At 46.4% G+C, this 15,831-nt stretch overlaps 1 protein-coding gene across 1 annotated transcript; it reads left to right on the forward strand.

The window, feature by feature from the left end:
- Nucleotides 1-607: 607 nt before the first annotated feature.
- disco (disconnected) lies at nucleotides 608-6,545 on the forward strand. The gene is made up of 2 exons (XM_017162762.3): nucleotides 608-1,108; nucleotides 3,937-6,545. The coding sequence occupies exon 2, from the start codon at nucleotides 3,980-3,982 to the stop codon at nucleotides 5,711-5,713; it is 1,734 nt and encodes a 577-aa protein (XP_017018251.1). The 5' UTR covers nucleotides 608-1,108; nucleotides 3,937-3,979; the 3' UTR covers nucleotides 5,714-6,545.
- Nucleotides 6,546-15,831: the final 9,286 nt, after the last annotated feature.

Genomic DNA, 15,831 nt, shown 5'->3' on the forward strand with positions numbered 1-15,831 from the left:
GCTCTGCCGCAGTCGCTGTCGACGGCGACAATTCGAGAATCTGTCACCCACGACTCCTCTCATCCTAACAGACTGTTAAATGGAATTTTGGCCAAGATTATGTTAACCAGGATTTTGGACCAAAACACTGTTGAGGCAAGCCGGGCTTGGGTTTCTGGTGGGTGAAAATGTGAGGGGCGATGGTCATTGAACTTTTTAGTTCTAGGGGGTGGCAGTTTCCATGCCAGATTTTTCCTTAAAATGAAGACTTGTAAAATATTTACCTTACATTTGCATTTAAAATGTACATATTTTACTCATTAATATTTCATAATATCTATAGAGAACCAATTGACTCTAAACCCGGGCTTAGAAAATCATTACAGTGTCTTGGCGATAACTCCGTTTAACAGTCTGTTGGGATGAGAGCGAAGGTCATTCGACGATGCGGGCGTACGGCAACAGAGAAAGAGCACGGCAGAGCACACACACACACCGACTGCGGTGCCGGCAGAGAGGGCACGACGTCGATGCCGGCAGAGGGCACGACTGCGACGCAGAGAGCGCAAAACCTATAAATACGAGTGCAGACAACAAATTCAAAAAAAAAATTTCAACGGGCGCGGAAAATATACTCGAAGGGGATCTCTCGCTGCCTCTGCTCTCTGCACCGCATTCCTCTTCTGCCGCCCGCGCGGCTCGTTCTTCGCCTTCGTGTTCGTGTTCATATTCGTGACTGTCACTGTGACTGCGACTGCGAGTGTGACAGTAACTGTGTGTGAGCGTCGCGCAAGTGAACGACAATCGAAACGACAAACTTTTTTAATATCCAGTGAGCGGCGATGCACCGAAATAAATCGGCGGCGTAAAAAAGCACAGCACAACTCAAACGGCCGCACGGACCCATGGAAATAAGACGGGTGCCGACCGAATCTAAATTTTCCCAGCGAGCAGCACTTTTTTTTATGCCAGACCTGTGACAAAAAACGAAACAACAAAATTCTAAAAAAACTCTGGAACTCTGCAGCAAACAAGTGAAATTAAATAGTGAAATATTAAACAATACTCAACCCTCCACGGTTCTACGCGCGAGGACTCGCTTTTTGAGCGAAAAAAAAAGAAAAGAAAGGTACGTAGAGCGGAGAATTAATTCCGAAGATTTGCCGTCGGCAGAGTGAAGGTTGTGGTTTTTAGTGAAGAGAATGTCCAGACTTTAGAATATCTGAAAAATACTTGAACTATACCCCATACACAGGGTTCTATGTTGCGTAGATTTATCTTATCTTAAAAAATTAACAATTTTAAGTCGTGTTTTATGTGAAATATTACTGATTTTTGAATGTGGTTTTACTTTTCCCAAGCTGTGACAGATTTCAAGAATAGAATTAAGAATGACAACATTTCAAGTCAACTAAATAGAAAAATTAGGCGTTACGCATCTTATTTCCTTTGTTATCAGTTGCTATATTAAATGAATATCCATTTATAAATTCTAGTTAGAAATAACTGGGATTTCAAATGTGTCATTCAACTATAAATGTGTGTGTGTGAGCATTCTCCAGATTCCATTTTGATTTCGATTTTGGGTCTTGTAAACGCTCAGCTAACCGCACTTTACATGGAAAACACTACGACTAACGACACAGAGAAATACCAGGGGCTTCGGGGAATCGCCAAATGTCAAAGTTGTAATTAAGATTTTTGTCTGCCGTTCGCTGTTTTCGTCAAAGTCCGGCCATCGGGGTTGTCATCTGCGGACCACCACAATCCGGTCCCCTCTAGCCGCTAGTTTCTACCTCCGCCTCCTCCCGGCCATCCCCCGCGCAACTACTGCTTATTATAATGTACTACTATTAACAACAACTACAACAGCAATTATAGCTGCCGAAGTGCTCAGAGCTCGCATCTCTCATCTGGGGGCTCTTGGCTCTCGGAACTGGGATTCTTCAGTCGCTTCTCTTGTCTCGTCTTGTCTGATCTTGTCTTGTCGCTTCTTGTCCCGTCTTGTCTCCCGTCTTGGGTGTTGTGTTGGGGACTTTCATCATTTTGCTGCTGCCACTGCCGATAATCAAAAAAACGTTTCGTCCGAGCCATCAAAATTGTGATTGGTTTTTTGTTTTGCCGCTCGAGAGCCCCGCTTTTCGTCTGCTAAGACATTTTAAGCGCTTGACAAAAATAATTACCCTGCACCTGAGCACTCACCTGTGCACCAGGAGAAAAGTTTGGTTTTCCAGCGGACAAAAATGATCAAGAGTCCAAAAACTCGGCAACAAAACACTGATCTGGAGTTAAATCGGTTTAAAATTAATATTAAAGAATTAATTACTTACAAAATCCGTATCCCTACTCATTAACATTCTTAGATTATAGTACAGTCGCCTTAAATAATATTTTTCAAAGCTAATCCCCAAGAGAACGGAGAGAAGAGGGGAGACAAGAGCTAGTTCTTTCTTGAGATCTCGAATCGCCTTAAGTGCTTGACAATTGTCTTTTTTTTGCGCCGTGTACATACACGCATTTTAATGCTATTGTTGTTATCGTTACTAATGAGCCCCATAAAAACCGACCATCTCCTACCGTTCCCCCGTCTCCCTCCCCCCAGCGGTATCTGTATCTGTATCTGGCTTCGACGTCGTATTCGCATCTGTATCTGAGAGAGCTCCAGCCTCAGCTTTAGCCTGACATTGGGCAAGCGAATGAATGTGTGTCCGACTTTTGAGATCGATTCCAGATAGCTGGCCACGACATCGCCGCGCGATCATCATCGTCATCCGCCGCTCCGACAATTGTCCCCAGTGGAGAGCACGGGGATCAGAGCCACCAAGCACACTGTGCCGCTGGCTTTTGGCTTGGCCACAATTACGGTAGCCTAGCGATCGGAGTTGGAGCCAACAATAAAAGCCAGCTCTCCACTATGCTCTCCACCCCGATCCCGATCTCAACCCATCCAATCCAATCCAATCCGATCGGATCCGAAGTCTCCGACACCGACACCGATAGCCGCATGTTGTCGTCGTTGTCGGTGGCGATTTTAATGGCCAAAAAGCCAAAAAAGCTGTAAAAGATTTCGCTGAAGCAAATGAGGCAATGTGTACTTACACGAGTGAGTACTGTGAAGTGTTGCTAACTCGGATCGGGTTGATTCCATCTATAACTTGAATATTGTAGACTATAGCTTTGTATCTATATTTGTGGTTGTATGTATATATGTATTTCCCAGATACTTTTTTGATCTACAAGTTTCCTTGAGTGACAGCTTGAGGAGGTTCTACTGTAACTGTTGACTTGAAAGATTTGCCGACATTAGACCCCATCTATGAGAGCTGTGTGTGTGTTACCAATAAATCTGGCTGGATTTGCGTAAAGTTGGCTAAGCTCCTTGGGGGACTTTCACTTGGAAGTGTGGTAATACAGCTGATATATATTGGTTCCCCAATAATACGGATTAATTGTGGCGGTGATTGCTTTGCTCATTTTTGATTTTACAAGTGTCTACACTATACATTCGGGCTATAAAAATATCGCATATATGTATACATAGGAAGCATTTCCAAGTCGAGGTAATTGCCTGCTAGAGTATTTCAGTTTTAGTCACTAAGTAAGTCGTTGGTTAATTGAGCTTCAATACGCTGGCTCAATCCCTCCCTTGACTCTAATTGCGCATCAAATCCGGGTGTCCGTGTGTCCCCGTCCATGTCCCTGTCCCTGTCGCAAGTCCGCACTTGGCACGCCAAGTCCAAGGGAGGTCAGTGGGCTGACCTGCTGACCGCTGACCACTGGCGATAACGTCGATTCCGGATAGTTGCGCAATCGGAAAGGCATCAGGCGACGGGCAACTGGCAACGGGGGCAATCCCTGGCTAAGTTCGGCATTAGCTGCGATTAGGGTTGACCGACTGAGTGCCTCCCTGATTGACACCCCTGCTGATTGACACTTTCTGCTCTCTTGTCTTTGCAGCATATCGCGTAGGGAGACGGTGACGGAGAGACCCGCCGTAGTCATGGAGCACATGATGAATCCGTTCATGTCACCCGCTTATCTGCTCGGCCATGGCCCACATCCCCACCAGCATCCCCCTCATCCGCACCAGCACCAGCATCATGCCTCCTCGCCGGCCAGCTCACCCGGTGGCTCCAGCGGCTCTGGCTCTGGCTCGGGCTCGGGCTCCGCATCCGGTTCTGGTGTTTCCTCTTCGAAGCCGAAGCGCTGGGGCTCGCCGCCCATTAACCTGGCCGGACAGTTCATCAACCCGGCGACGGGTAAGAAGCGCGTCCAGTGCTCCATCTGCTTCAAGACCTTCTGCGACAAAGGCGCCCTGAAGATCCACTTCTCGGCGGTGCATTTGCGCGAGATGCACAAGTGCACGGTGGAGGGTTGCAACATGGTGTTTAGCTCGCGACGCTCCAGGAATCGCCACAGCGCCAACCCCAATCCCAAGCTCCACTCGCCGCACATCCGGCGCAAGATCTCGCCGCATGACGGACGCACGGCCCAGCAGTTCCCCGTCTTTCCGCCCGGAGCGGCCGCCGCAGCTGCTGCCGCTGCCGCCGGACGTCTGCCAGCCGCCTTTCCTGGATTGCTGCCTCCGCCGCCGCCGCACCACCACGGTCACCATCCGTACGTGATGTTCCCGCATGGCCTGGGCCTGCTGCCTGGCTGCCAGGACCTGTGCAAGGCAGATCCCGAGGCAGACACCGATCCGGAGGCCGATGCCGAGGATGACGGCGACTTTGTGTACGTGGACATGCAGGCCAATAGCTCCAGTCCGGCGGCCTTTAGCGAGGAGGAACCGGACCAGGACCAGGATCAGGATCAAGATCAGGATGCGGACCCAGATCAGTATCAGGATCAGGAGCCGGACGAGGAAATGCACTGCGGACTGAGCCTGGCCAGCAGCAGCCGGAGCAGCAGCAGCCGCTGCAGCGTCGGCGCGGACGAGGAGCGCGCGGACCAGCCGCTGGACTTTAGCCTGCACAAGCGCTGCAAGTCGGAGGCCGACCAGGACCAGGAGGTTAAGCGGGAGCGCGACTGGGAGCGGGATCAGGAGCAGGAGCAGGAATCGGAGAAGGAGCACGAGCTGAAGCGGGAGAAGCGCTCGCCGAGTCCCTGCGGTGGAGCCTTCTCCATGGAGCGGCTGCTGGGCAAGCGTAAGCGCCACGACAGCAATGCCTCGAGCTCCGGCGGTTCCACTGTAGCCGCTGCTGCCGCCGCCGCCTGCTCCTCGGGCTCCTCTCTCCTCCCAGAGACGAGCATCAAGATGGAGCTGGACCAGGAGGGCGACAGCATGGATCTGTCCCGTCGGCGCCCAGTGTTGCCGCTGCCCGTGCTGGACCTTGAGGAGCAGCACCACCTCCGGCTGCTGCAGACGCAGATGTTCGCTGCCGCAGCTGCCGCCGCTGCTGCCCAACCGCCCACCGCCTTCCTGCCGCCGACTGGATCTCCCGTGGAGCTGCCCAAGGGCTCGCCGCCCATGTGGAGCCTGCTCTCCGAGATGTACCGCTCCATGCTACTCAAGACGCAGCAGCAGCAGCAGCAACACCACCACCAGCAGCAGCAACAGCATCAGCAGTTGCAGCAGCAGCAGCAGTTGCACCAGCAACAGCAGCACCACCTCCACCTGAGCCACTTGAGTCTGGATCGGCATCGCCACCACCACCACCACCTGGGCCAGCACCACCAGCAGCCGCAGCCTCAGCAGTCGCCGGCGGCGACGAATGCCGCCATCTCCGTCTAGCTCTAGAGGATGTCCTTAGTCAAATGTGTTTTTATTTAGAATCCCGGGGATGCGTTGGCTGGCAACGGGTGTGGGAAGCGGGCGTGTGCAAAGCCCGGCCATTAAATGGTCGGCACTCCTCCTCAGGCACGTCCCCGTGCCGCCGTCCACCACCGTGCGTCGTCGTCGCCTGTGTCGTCCTCACCAAACTGGAATTGCTCCGAAACTTAGCTTTTTTTCCACGTACTTGTGTTATATACAATTTTTTTTTTTTTTTTTTTTAACGTATTTATAACGATACCGTAATGCGACATCTAAGCATATAGTATTCAATCCGTTCCTCAGAGCATCAGCGGGATGTGTATGTGTGTGTGAGTGCGAGAGAGTGTGTATGTGTGTGGCTGAATGAGTGTGTGAACGGGATGAGGATCTTGGGATTTATGGCCGATCCAAATCCAAATCGATATCCAAGAGGCGGGCTGGGCAGTGCAGGAGCAGGGATCGGGTTCGGGTTCGGGCTGGGGTTCCCTGCCTCCCTCGATCGGTGTACAACGAAGTATTGATATTTATAACGCAAATATACATATATATATATAACATACGCATTATATTAAATAGTTGTAAGTGAAAATTTTTTTTCGTAGCCAATAAAACAGTCGATATATTGTATAACTTGATGTACTAACCCCCCCAATTGAAGCATATCCTTCGGATACATAGGTTGCTAGATCGTAAGTGAACGAAATGTTATTGCTCTCGTGAATGAATTATTGCTCTCCCCTGAAACGATTGTGTATTACATGATTTTAAGTTTTCATTAACAATAAACAGTGGCAAAATTGAAGAGAAAACCTTTAAATGAATGCGATTTTTAATGCGTGGGCATGGGATATAACAGAAGTGTGTGTTTATGGGCCTTAAGCAATGCTAAGCTATGAAAATTAGGTGAGTAATGGAACCAAGAACCACTCAGTTTACGGAAACAATATATACAATAAGTTTATTCTATCGATTCTGTTCCAGATTCTTATTTCTTTAATCATAATTTGAGGGTTATTTAAGATCAGATTGGACAGAGACAGCCCTCATCATCACAATGCGCTTTGTAACCTTTAAAAAACTATATAAAAAAATATATATGTATATTATAAAAAAACGACCATAGAACTTGTCGTTCTAATGCCATCTGTTTAGGATCTCCATACCACTCTCCGCCAATCAAATGGGAAGTGTTAAGACCTTTGATGTGATTCATGGCGGATCCGACGCCTCAAGTCAAGCGCTGGGGGGTGCTTTTTCTTCTTTTTTGAGACCGAAATCTGCCCAAAAGAGCGTACATACATATATACAATATCTAGATATGTGTATGTATGCTTATTCGGTATCCATGTGTACAGATTCGATTCAAATGTGTTTAATATCGGCGATCTGATGAGATCTATAATGGGAAACGCCCTCGAAAGTGTCTCGCTCTCCTGCTCGCTCTCGCACGGCCCGTCGGAAGGCGTGACATGCGGCATAAATTGTTTTTTTTTTTTCGGCCTCTGCGACTATAATTCCCCATATACCACTCCGCTCTGTTTTGCGCTCATGATGAATGCCCAACTATTGGTCGCGGCGGCAACCACATCATCGTCATCATTATGGATAGGCATTTGAGGCCACTTATGGACGGATTACACACTCGTTCGCTCACACACACACACACAGACTAGATAGTACCCCTACCCGATCCGATCCGATCCGACCCGTTGTAAGATGTCGGCGGTACGAATCCGCACACTCATCCACCGTTCACAAGCAGCATATGTACTATATACTATATACTATATACATATATATATATATATTTGTATGCACACGGATCGGTGGAACCCGGTGAGATACAGTTCTCTTTTGTCACTCCATCGTCACAGCCACTCCCGTTTTCAGTTCCAAAACCCAGGATAAGCACACTAGGAGAAAAGTTATCAGGGCTTTTTTGGAGAGCTATTAGAGACTATAAATCTAAGGATCTCTTAACTCCTTAATCTGAACAAACAATAAAAATGACATATAAACTTGCCCGTGTACAAATCGGTTATCTAGCCTTTAGTTATTTATCCAAACGAAAAAAAACTAACGGATACACTTCACTTAAAGCAGCTGTAAAACCTTTTTCATTTACTGAAATCATCTGAAATCCATTTAGTTATTTTGTCCAGTCGAAAAAGAGAGTTCTTTTATTAAAATCTAAAATCTATTTGTTATTTTGTCGGGTCTTTGCCGTGTCTTCTCTATCTTAGCAGCTTCTTTATGTGTCTGTTAAATTTTAACAGTGAAGAACTTAGCTTATAATTCCCAAGTGAGTTGTGGCTAGATTATAGAGTATAATATTTAACCCACAAAATATACAAGCTATATGTTATTAATAATTATGTTTATTATGTATAATTATTAAAATTTATGAAACAGAAATATATCTGTAATTTCCGACGGTAATGTCTGCCAATGAATTAAAGCATAAATAATATTTAGTAAAAAACTATGTTTTAAATAATGTTTCATTGTTTCCCTCCGTGTATTTGCAAAATCCCAGCTAAAAATTCCGCATTCATATGGAGAACGGAGACCCGCACAACACACACACACTCTCGGAACACACATAGTTGCGTGAAACCGAAACCGCAAAATTGACATGGATGCGAGACTGTGAAAATGTCAAGTGGTTTGAAGCGAAGGATACGAGTCGAGGCGAGTCGCAGCGCGTCGCGTCGCGTCGAGAGTTCCGTGCTTGGAGCTTGGAGATCCCAGAACTCGGGGCACATCACATCAGCTAAGCCAATCCGTCAGTGAGCCCCATTCCGCTGGAGTGGATGGAGATGGAGGCCGGGGCGAGACCTCCGAAGCTAAACGCTTGCCACATTATGAGATGATCCTTGGCAGCGATGTCACTTGAGACAAACAGAACAGTGTCGGGCAAAGACAACGGAACGGAATGCTGCAAATGGTGCGGACTCATCTCTTGGGATCTATTTACTTTTAAGTTTTTGAATTGGATGATGTCACGAGGCTGCCTCGGAGATGGGAAAGGAGCTGGAGGTGGAGCTGGAGCTGGAAACACGGACATTCAGGCGCAGACTTGGACTGGGATGAGTACTGCTGGCTGGGGTGGGTGACTTCTTTTTTTTTAATGCCGAGTTCTTATGCTCTGAAGAGCCAAAACGGAAATGGCAAAAAAAGGTTCGCACAAGTCTGGCTGAGCTTTGGGAACACCCTTTCATATGTGGGTCTACGGGTTGCAACACATTTCTAAAGGGCTTGGAATGAATATAGCATGGAAAATAGCGTATATTGAAATATTTAAATATATTTATTTAGACTTAATAAGTTACTTACTTCCCCATATCATAAATAAAAAGAAAATGTATAAAATATCCAATTATATATTCTATAGAATGTCCTAAGAGCATTTCATCTTCGTTGTGCTTTGACCGAAATGTCTTCCTGCGGTCTTTTGGCTTTATGAAATATTAGAAAAAATTTTACAAAGCGTTAAAAATTAACATTTCAAATGGGATTGGGATTGGGTTTGGGCTTTGGATAGGACTTGGGCCTGGGATAGACTCGTTAGCATGTGTGTGTGTGCTGTCAGGGGGATGCAAATGCGTTTATTTTTGGAGACAATTGAAATCCACTCGAGGGTTATTGAGATGTGACAGTCAAGTAGCTGGAGTCGCGTCGAGACGAGTTGAGTAACTTGACGTTTGAAATAGGATCAACGCACTCGTTCGCGTTCTCGTTTAAGTTCTCGCTTGTTGCACAGCGAATCCAATGGATTGCGAAAGCGATCCAGATACAGATACAGCTACAAGATACAGTCACTAGCTACAGTTAGAGAATGTCCAATGCTCGTCACGTGGGGCATAAATGCCTGACAGCCCAGTGACACAAGCAACCCATGAAAACGTAAAGAGGGTTGGGACCCCTCTCACCCACTGGGGGTAGTTAACGGATTGGCAACATGTTCTCGTATCTGTCGTAAGTGCGGGGCATACATCTCCCTAATGCGCTTGTAATTCCCCATATGACAGTTTATAAAAGGAGTGCCCGAGGCGGCGTTCTTTGTTGTAATCAATGGTCCTGCGATTTAATCTCCTTACTGGTTTTGAGTGTTTCTTTTCTGATATGAATTGGTACTTAATTTAAACAATATATCATTTAATGGGAAAATTTCTTTGATAAGAACGTACAGGTAACATTGTAGTGATTAGACTTACTTTTAGTTACTATATAACTGGGGTGTCCAAGGCCCTGACTTCCCAAGTCTGCAATATGGAAACTTATACTTTTTAGATACTTTGCGAGTCAAGAGTTAAACAGAAACTCCTATTCTTATTCGTATTCCTATTTCCTATTTATGATTATTCCCTTGATTTGATAATGCAAATCAACTCTTCGATATTCAAGTAACCAAGTTCTGATTCCATTCGGCATCTTCTTGCTGGCATTTGTGATGGCCTAGACGTCATAGTAAGCGTAATTGTAGTGCCATACGAAAATGGCAGGGGAAGCACACATGCGACAACGTGGAAGCCGCTGTTCGCAGTCGATTTGAGTTGAGCCTGAGCCCTCGGGGCAGCCGCAGAATCAGCAGCTCGTCTTGTGCCCTTACCTGTGTCCCGAGCCCAGCCCCAGCAGGTTCCCATGAAATGTAAATTAAAATGTCGAATTAATTGCCCAAGTACATACATACGTAGCCGCTTCTTGGTATCGATGGCTGGCTGAGCGGCGACTAACGAGATTCAATCAGCGGCACTTTAGCAGCGTTTTCTTGTCATTAAAATTAAGTATATTTACTTACTCGGAACCAAGCAGCCGAGTAACCGTTGATACCCACAATTACCGATATCAGAAACGAATTTTATTGTGCTCCTGGACAGTAGTAGTAATTCCCGCAGTAAAACGATCCATTTACCGATCGAAGGAAACAGAAGCGCATCGCAGAGACCGCAAGATACCCGGGGGACTGCACTGGCGACCCAGTTTGGACTTGAGCCACACACAAGCACTCCTCAAAATTGAAATGACAAATTCAAATTACCGTCAGGGCAGTTTAAGCGACTTCATGGGAAAGTCTCTCTCGGGTTTTTAATTGCTTCAAATGCCATAAACTCACTGTGCTGGGGGTCTTTGCATTTACACGACACTGGGATGACACAATATTTTCCCAAATAGATTTTAGAAATACAAAAATAGGTGTAAGTCTGTATGTGATATGGAGTAGGTCTAAATCGTGGCCTCTCAGAGGCTCCAAGCTCTCGAGAAGCAAACGCCATACAGTAGTTCATACTTGATAATTATTGATAGTATGATTTTGTTTATAGTTTGCAAAATTGAAATATTTGCGCCTACAAAAGCTCAGCTTCAGCTTCCTGGCACAACAGAACACACACACTCCATGGCGGCTGGCCAGAGGCGCTTTTCCTGACACCTGTCGCCGGACGGAGCTCTGGCCGTGGCATTGAACGTCTGTTTGCTCACACGCACATAATCGCTATCTGGTTAAACAATTAATTAAGTTTTAATAAATTTGCAAAATCAATATTAAAAATTAAGTGCAGTAATTACTTAAATGGCTATTTACCTTTTGCGGCGCCAATGCAAATATTTTGCGAACAACAACAGTTTAAACATTCGAGAGAGAGAAAGAGAGCGCAGGGTGTGTGCGCTGGCCGCGGGCGTGTGTGCACATGAACATGGATGAATGTGCCGGGCACACACACACGCACATACGCACACTCTTCACCTGCTGCATTATATAAATATTTACGTAATATTCACACACACGTAGAGTGCGTAACGCCCGTTGTCAACAACATAATCAACAACAGCGCCACGAGCGCCACGACCAGCCAATGGCCAGCGCATCCGCATCCACATCCACTGCCACATCCACGTACCTCCTCGATGTGGCTGCACATCGCACGCCGAATCACCGAGGCTCCGCTCCTCCGCCGCCGCCGCTGCTGCTCTCTGCACCCAAGGCACCCATCCAGTTTTGGGGGGCCAGTAGGTGTCGGTGCCAGTGCCGGTGCCGATGCCGGTTCCTCCTGCCCCAGCACACACATAATGCAAACGATTTGCATATTTCTCCGTTTCTGTGTGCTTTTTTTTTTGTCATTAATTAAATTACATTGCAGAAATTGCAGCGACCTCATCGCAACAAAGGCATCAAAAGGGAGCCGTTCGCATTGTGTGTGCATCGGGGAGCGGGAGTGGTAACAGGAGCAGGAGCAGGGAACAGGAGCAGGAAGCAGGAGCAGGGAATAGGAGCAGGAAGGAACGGGAATGCTATCAGTAGCAGGAGCAACATGAAACAATAACAGTTACCGCCCCGAATGGGTCCACTGGTCCACCCTGCTAGTACAAGGATATGTGCACTGAAAACAAAACACCAGCTAGTCCAGATTTCCATTTCCCTTTTTCAATATAATATACTTTATAGAATCACAAAAATGTCTTTATTATTCTAGTGTTTTTTTAAAGTAAATTAGGAAGTTATCAAAACCTATTAAGAATAGGCTTAAAGGCACATCGGTGTCTAAAGTTTCTTTCCCTGTGCGAATCCATCCCCTGGCGGATGACCAGCCTGTATCTGTCATACGCATCATCGGATGGTCAAATACAGTATAGAGCTGGGGAATGGTGTGATGATTATCCACCAGCAACCAGCCACAAGACAACACGATGAGCCCCGATGATGAGGAGAGAGAGAGAGTCCTCTAATAGCAGGAGCAGGGAGCAGAGTCTAGAAGCTGGAGAGGAATGGGATGTGCTATATGGGTTCTACAGGATGATATCAAATTGGAACGGAGAACCAAGCGGACAGTGTATGTGCCATAACAATGCCGAATCGAGGCACTAGCTGCCGCCAGCTTGGCTGCTAATTAGCAGGCCCATAATAACACAATGCACAAATACTAGTTGAGACATGTAACCGCTGTGCCTGTGATCTTTACCGGAATGGCCACCAAAGACACTGCCTCCACATGTAAGTGCGTACCTCAAAAGGCACCGAAACAGGACGACTCAAGGAGCAGGGGCCATAAAAGGGTTCCGGGGAAGAGGTCTTACTGCAACCGAGGAAATACAGCACTTTGTACGGGTTTAGATTTGAAAAGCTAAAGCTAGATTTGCCATGATAGATCCTAGTAAACAATTAAAGGAATTTAAGAGAAATCTGAATTAAAATCGAAATAAAGTTGCCTCAAGAGTCTTATCAAAATCTTGGAGATATATCCCCACAACTCATGATATTTCGTATTTTATTAGTCCTGTAATATTAACTTTTAAAAACAATACTTCAAGCAGGCAGCGTCAAAGCTAATATTATTGTAGCAACCGGGGTTTACCCCCAGAGATCGATCCCAAAGCCAGAAACATGATCTTTGGCGGCCCTCGTGTGACAACCATCCATCAGAGAATACTAATCTGGAATGTAAACACATTTAGGCCTTCAGATAGATAGATGCCTCCATCAACCAGCAGCAACTCGAACTCCAAGCCCATACCCCAACTCCCAATGCCATTTCCATCTCCTATGCCATCTCCTTCACCATTTCCATTCCCTTTTTCGAGACGGAGGAAAGAACAACAGCGTGGTAAATAGAATTGGATAAATAGAAAAACCGTGAAAGGGTAAATTGGGCGACATGTTGTGAAAACATGCTACCGAATTTCAGTTTACGATCGTGCGACAAACGACCTACGCGACCTGCGACCTGCGACGACCCAATCTTGTGTCTGGTCCCGTCTTGGGTTTTATATCTATATGTTTGCACAACCAAAAGGTCCTCGTCGGCAATGCCGTTTAATCTGGACGAGGTCCGAGGCAGTAGCTCTTGTTGGGCCAAAAAGGATCACTTTCAGGGAAAACATGCTAGCAGCCAAGTGCAATTAACACATCCATCGGGAAATGTGTGAGGAGCGGCGGCAGGGACTGGGCACTGGGCTAAGCAAACACTTTGATAATGATAATGCGATCTGTGAACATCGTGGCGGTGTCGTTTGTTGGTAATCTGTCGCTGAAGGATCCCTGCCAGCGATCCCTTCCAGCACTCCCTCCAGCCTTCCAGCATTGCATCAAACCGAACCACACCGACCCCTGTTTCGTGCCCGGCGAACTAGTGTCTAAGTGCTAATTGGGTTTGCCAGAAACCAAAACCGAACCGAGTTCAGGCTGTGCCATGTCTGGGGTCGCATCTCTTCCGAGGCTGGGTTGCTGTAATAGATCCTCCTAATGCCAGGCAGCATCATTGTCGTTCTGCCATGACGTCTGCCATGCTGATGATGCGAGCTCCAAATGGTTGAAGAACTATGGGTGCTTCCTGTTGGAGGAAACCAAGTGGTAAGAAGATGTTTTAGAACTTAAAGGAAAGGCTGAAATAGCCGAAACTTACTTTCAGATGGGATTATAGCCGGGAAGTTAGTTGCTTTAATATAACTTTGAAAAGACTCTGATAACTCCCTCGGGGTAAGTGAAAATCAGAGTTCTTAATCGTCTCCCACCAAATCTCATTGAAATCTCTGCAAAAAAAAGCACTATATATTTATAACTCTTGGGCACACATTGCATCCTGATCGGAAGTCAAAATTCATCTGGTCATGCCACCCTAGGCCAGGTCCAGTTCCCTTGCCCGTGCCCGTCGTTCGGATCAAATGTACTTTTGTGCTCGCTTGATATAATGAACCCGTCAAAGAGTTGGCCCCCCTGGATCCCTGCGAGGAGGAGGAGGTGCAGAAGGAGCAGGAGGAGGAGCTGCAGGTTGTCCAGACGAATGGGCTCAAGTTGTGTTTTCCATTTTTCCATCTGTTAGCAGGCACTTTATGCACTTTGCCGCTGCGGGCCTTGCCGCTCGACCAGCGTCCGTTGAAATTAGTTTGCTTTTTTCGCTGTGTGTGCGCTGTGTGTGTGTGTGTGTGTGTGTGTGTTGTGCCATGTAGTGTTGTTTTTTGAGCGATTCAATTCAAATTGAATGCCATGAATATCGAAGCAAACCGAGTGCATGAGCGTTGCTTCTTTTTCTGCCGTTTTTAACAAACATAAAATCAATTACACAAGCTTCATTAAGCTTGCTGCTGCTGCGAGTGCTGCTGGTGCGGTCGGCAGGTCGGTAAGGTCGCCTTGTGTTTGGCTTACCTGTGCCGAAAGCCGCAGGGAAATGGTCCGAGGGGAGGGCAGGTATACAGGTGTGCCAATGGGTATGGATGTGGGGGGAACCACCGAGCCACTGTATACGCGACCGCAAACAGAGGCCAGTGATTTGGCCCAAACCTCCCGCACACTGGGGCCAAAGCAGAGTTCGCTAAAAAAAATATATATATATGTATATCTATACAATTCGATTTATAATGTTTTTAATACAAAGATATGAAATAATAAGATGCGTAACGACGTGCGATAGTCAGGTTCTAGAGGCTGCTCATGAAACTTTCTCGAGATTCAAAAATTAGAGATAGAGTTTGTATTTATAAAGCTTTTACTACAAAGAGATGAAAGAAAGAATATGATACGTAACGCCAAACAATGGTCAGGCTTTAGAGACCGATCCAGATTCTCTTGAAATTTTCTTGATATCGCAATTTAAACGATTCTAGATCTGCCTGGCTGTTCAGGTTCTTGCTACTTTCGTAACACAACCGCGTTTTTTTTTATAGATTTTTACTCTCGCTTTTCTTTTTATTTGAAATTCATGCGCGTTCCGCATCTTATTCTTTACATTACCTTTGATTACAGCCTGTACATATTATGATCTCTTAGGTATATCTTAGCTTTTGGCGTCAATGATGGCTTATAATTTAAGGATTGATTAGCTAAATTCCTTTGAAAAATGTATACCATTTAGACCAGGTTAATTGGTTTATTTACTTGTGTATATTGACACTCTTTTGACATAGATCTCATCTGTTGGGTGTGTGAGCGCCACTCCTGAAGTATTTGCGGTGGTGCCACAGGCACCACCTCTGCCTCCGCTATATACACACATATGTATATCCGTGGCTATATTCCATATCCATGCTGTCCCAGCCCCATCCTCGTTCTCATTTCCATTCGCAGCCCAGCCTCCGCCTGCCATTACAAGGCAGCCTTTGCGCAG

This window comes from Drosophila kikkawai, chromosome X, assembly GCF_030179895.1.
Source record: "Drosophila kikkawai strain 14028-0561.14 chromosome X, DkikHiC1v2, whole genome shotgun sequence".
Lineage (NCBI taxonomy): Eukaryota > Metazoa > Arthropoda > Insecta > Diptera > Drosophilidae > Drosophila > Drosophila kikkawai.

Coding starts and splice junctions, on each gene's coding strand:
- disco (XM_017162762.3), top strand. CDS start 3,980: ATGGAGCACATGATGAATCCGTTCATGTCACCCGCTTATCTGCTCGGC.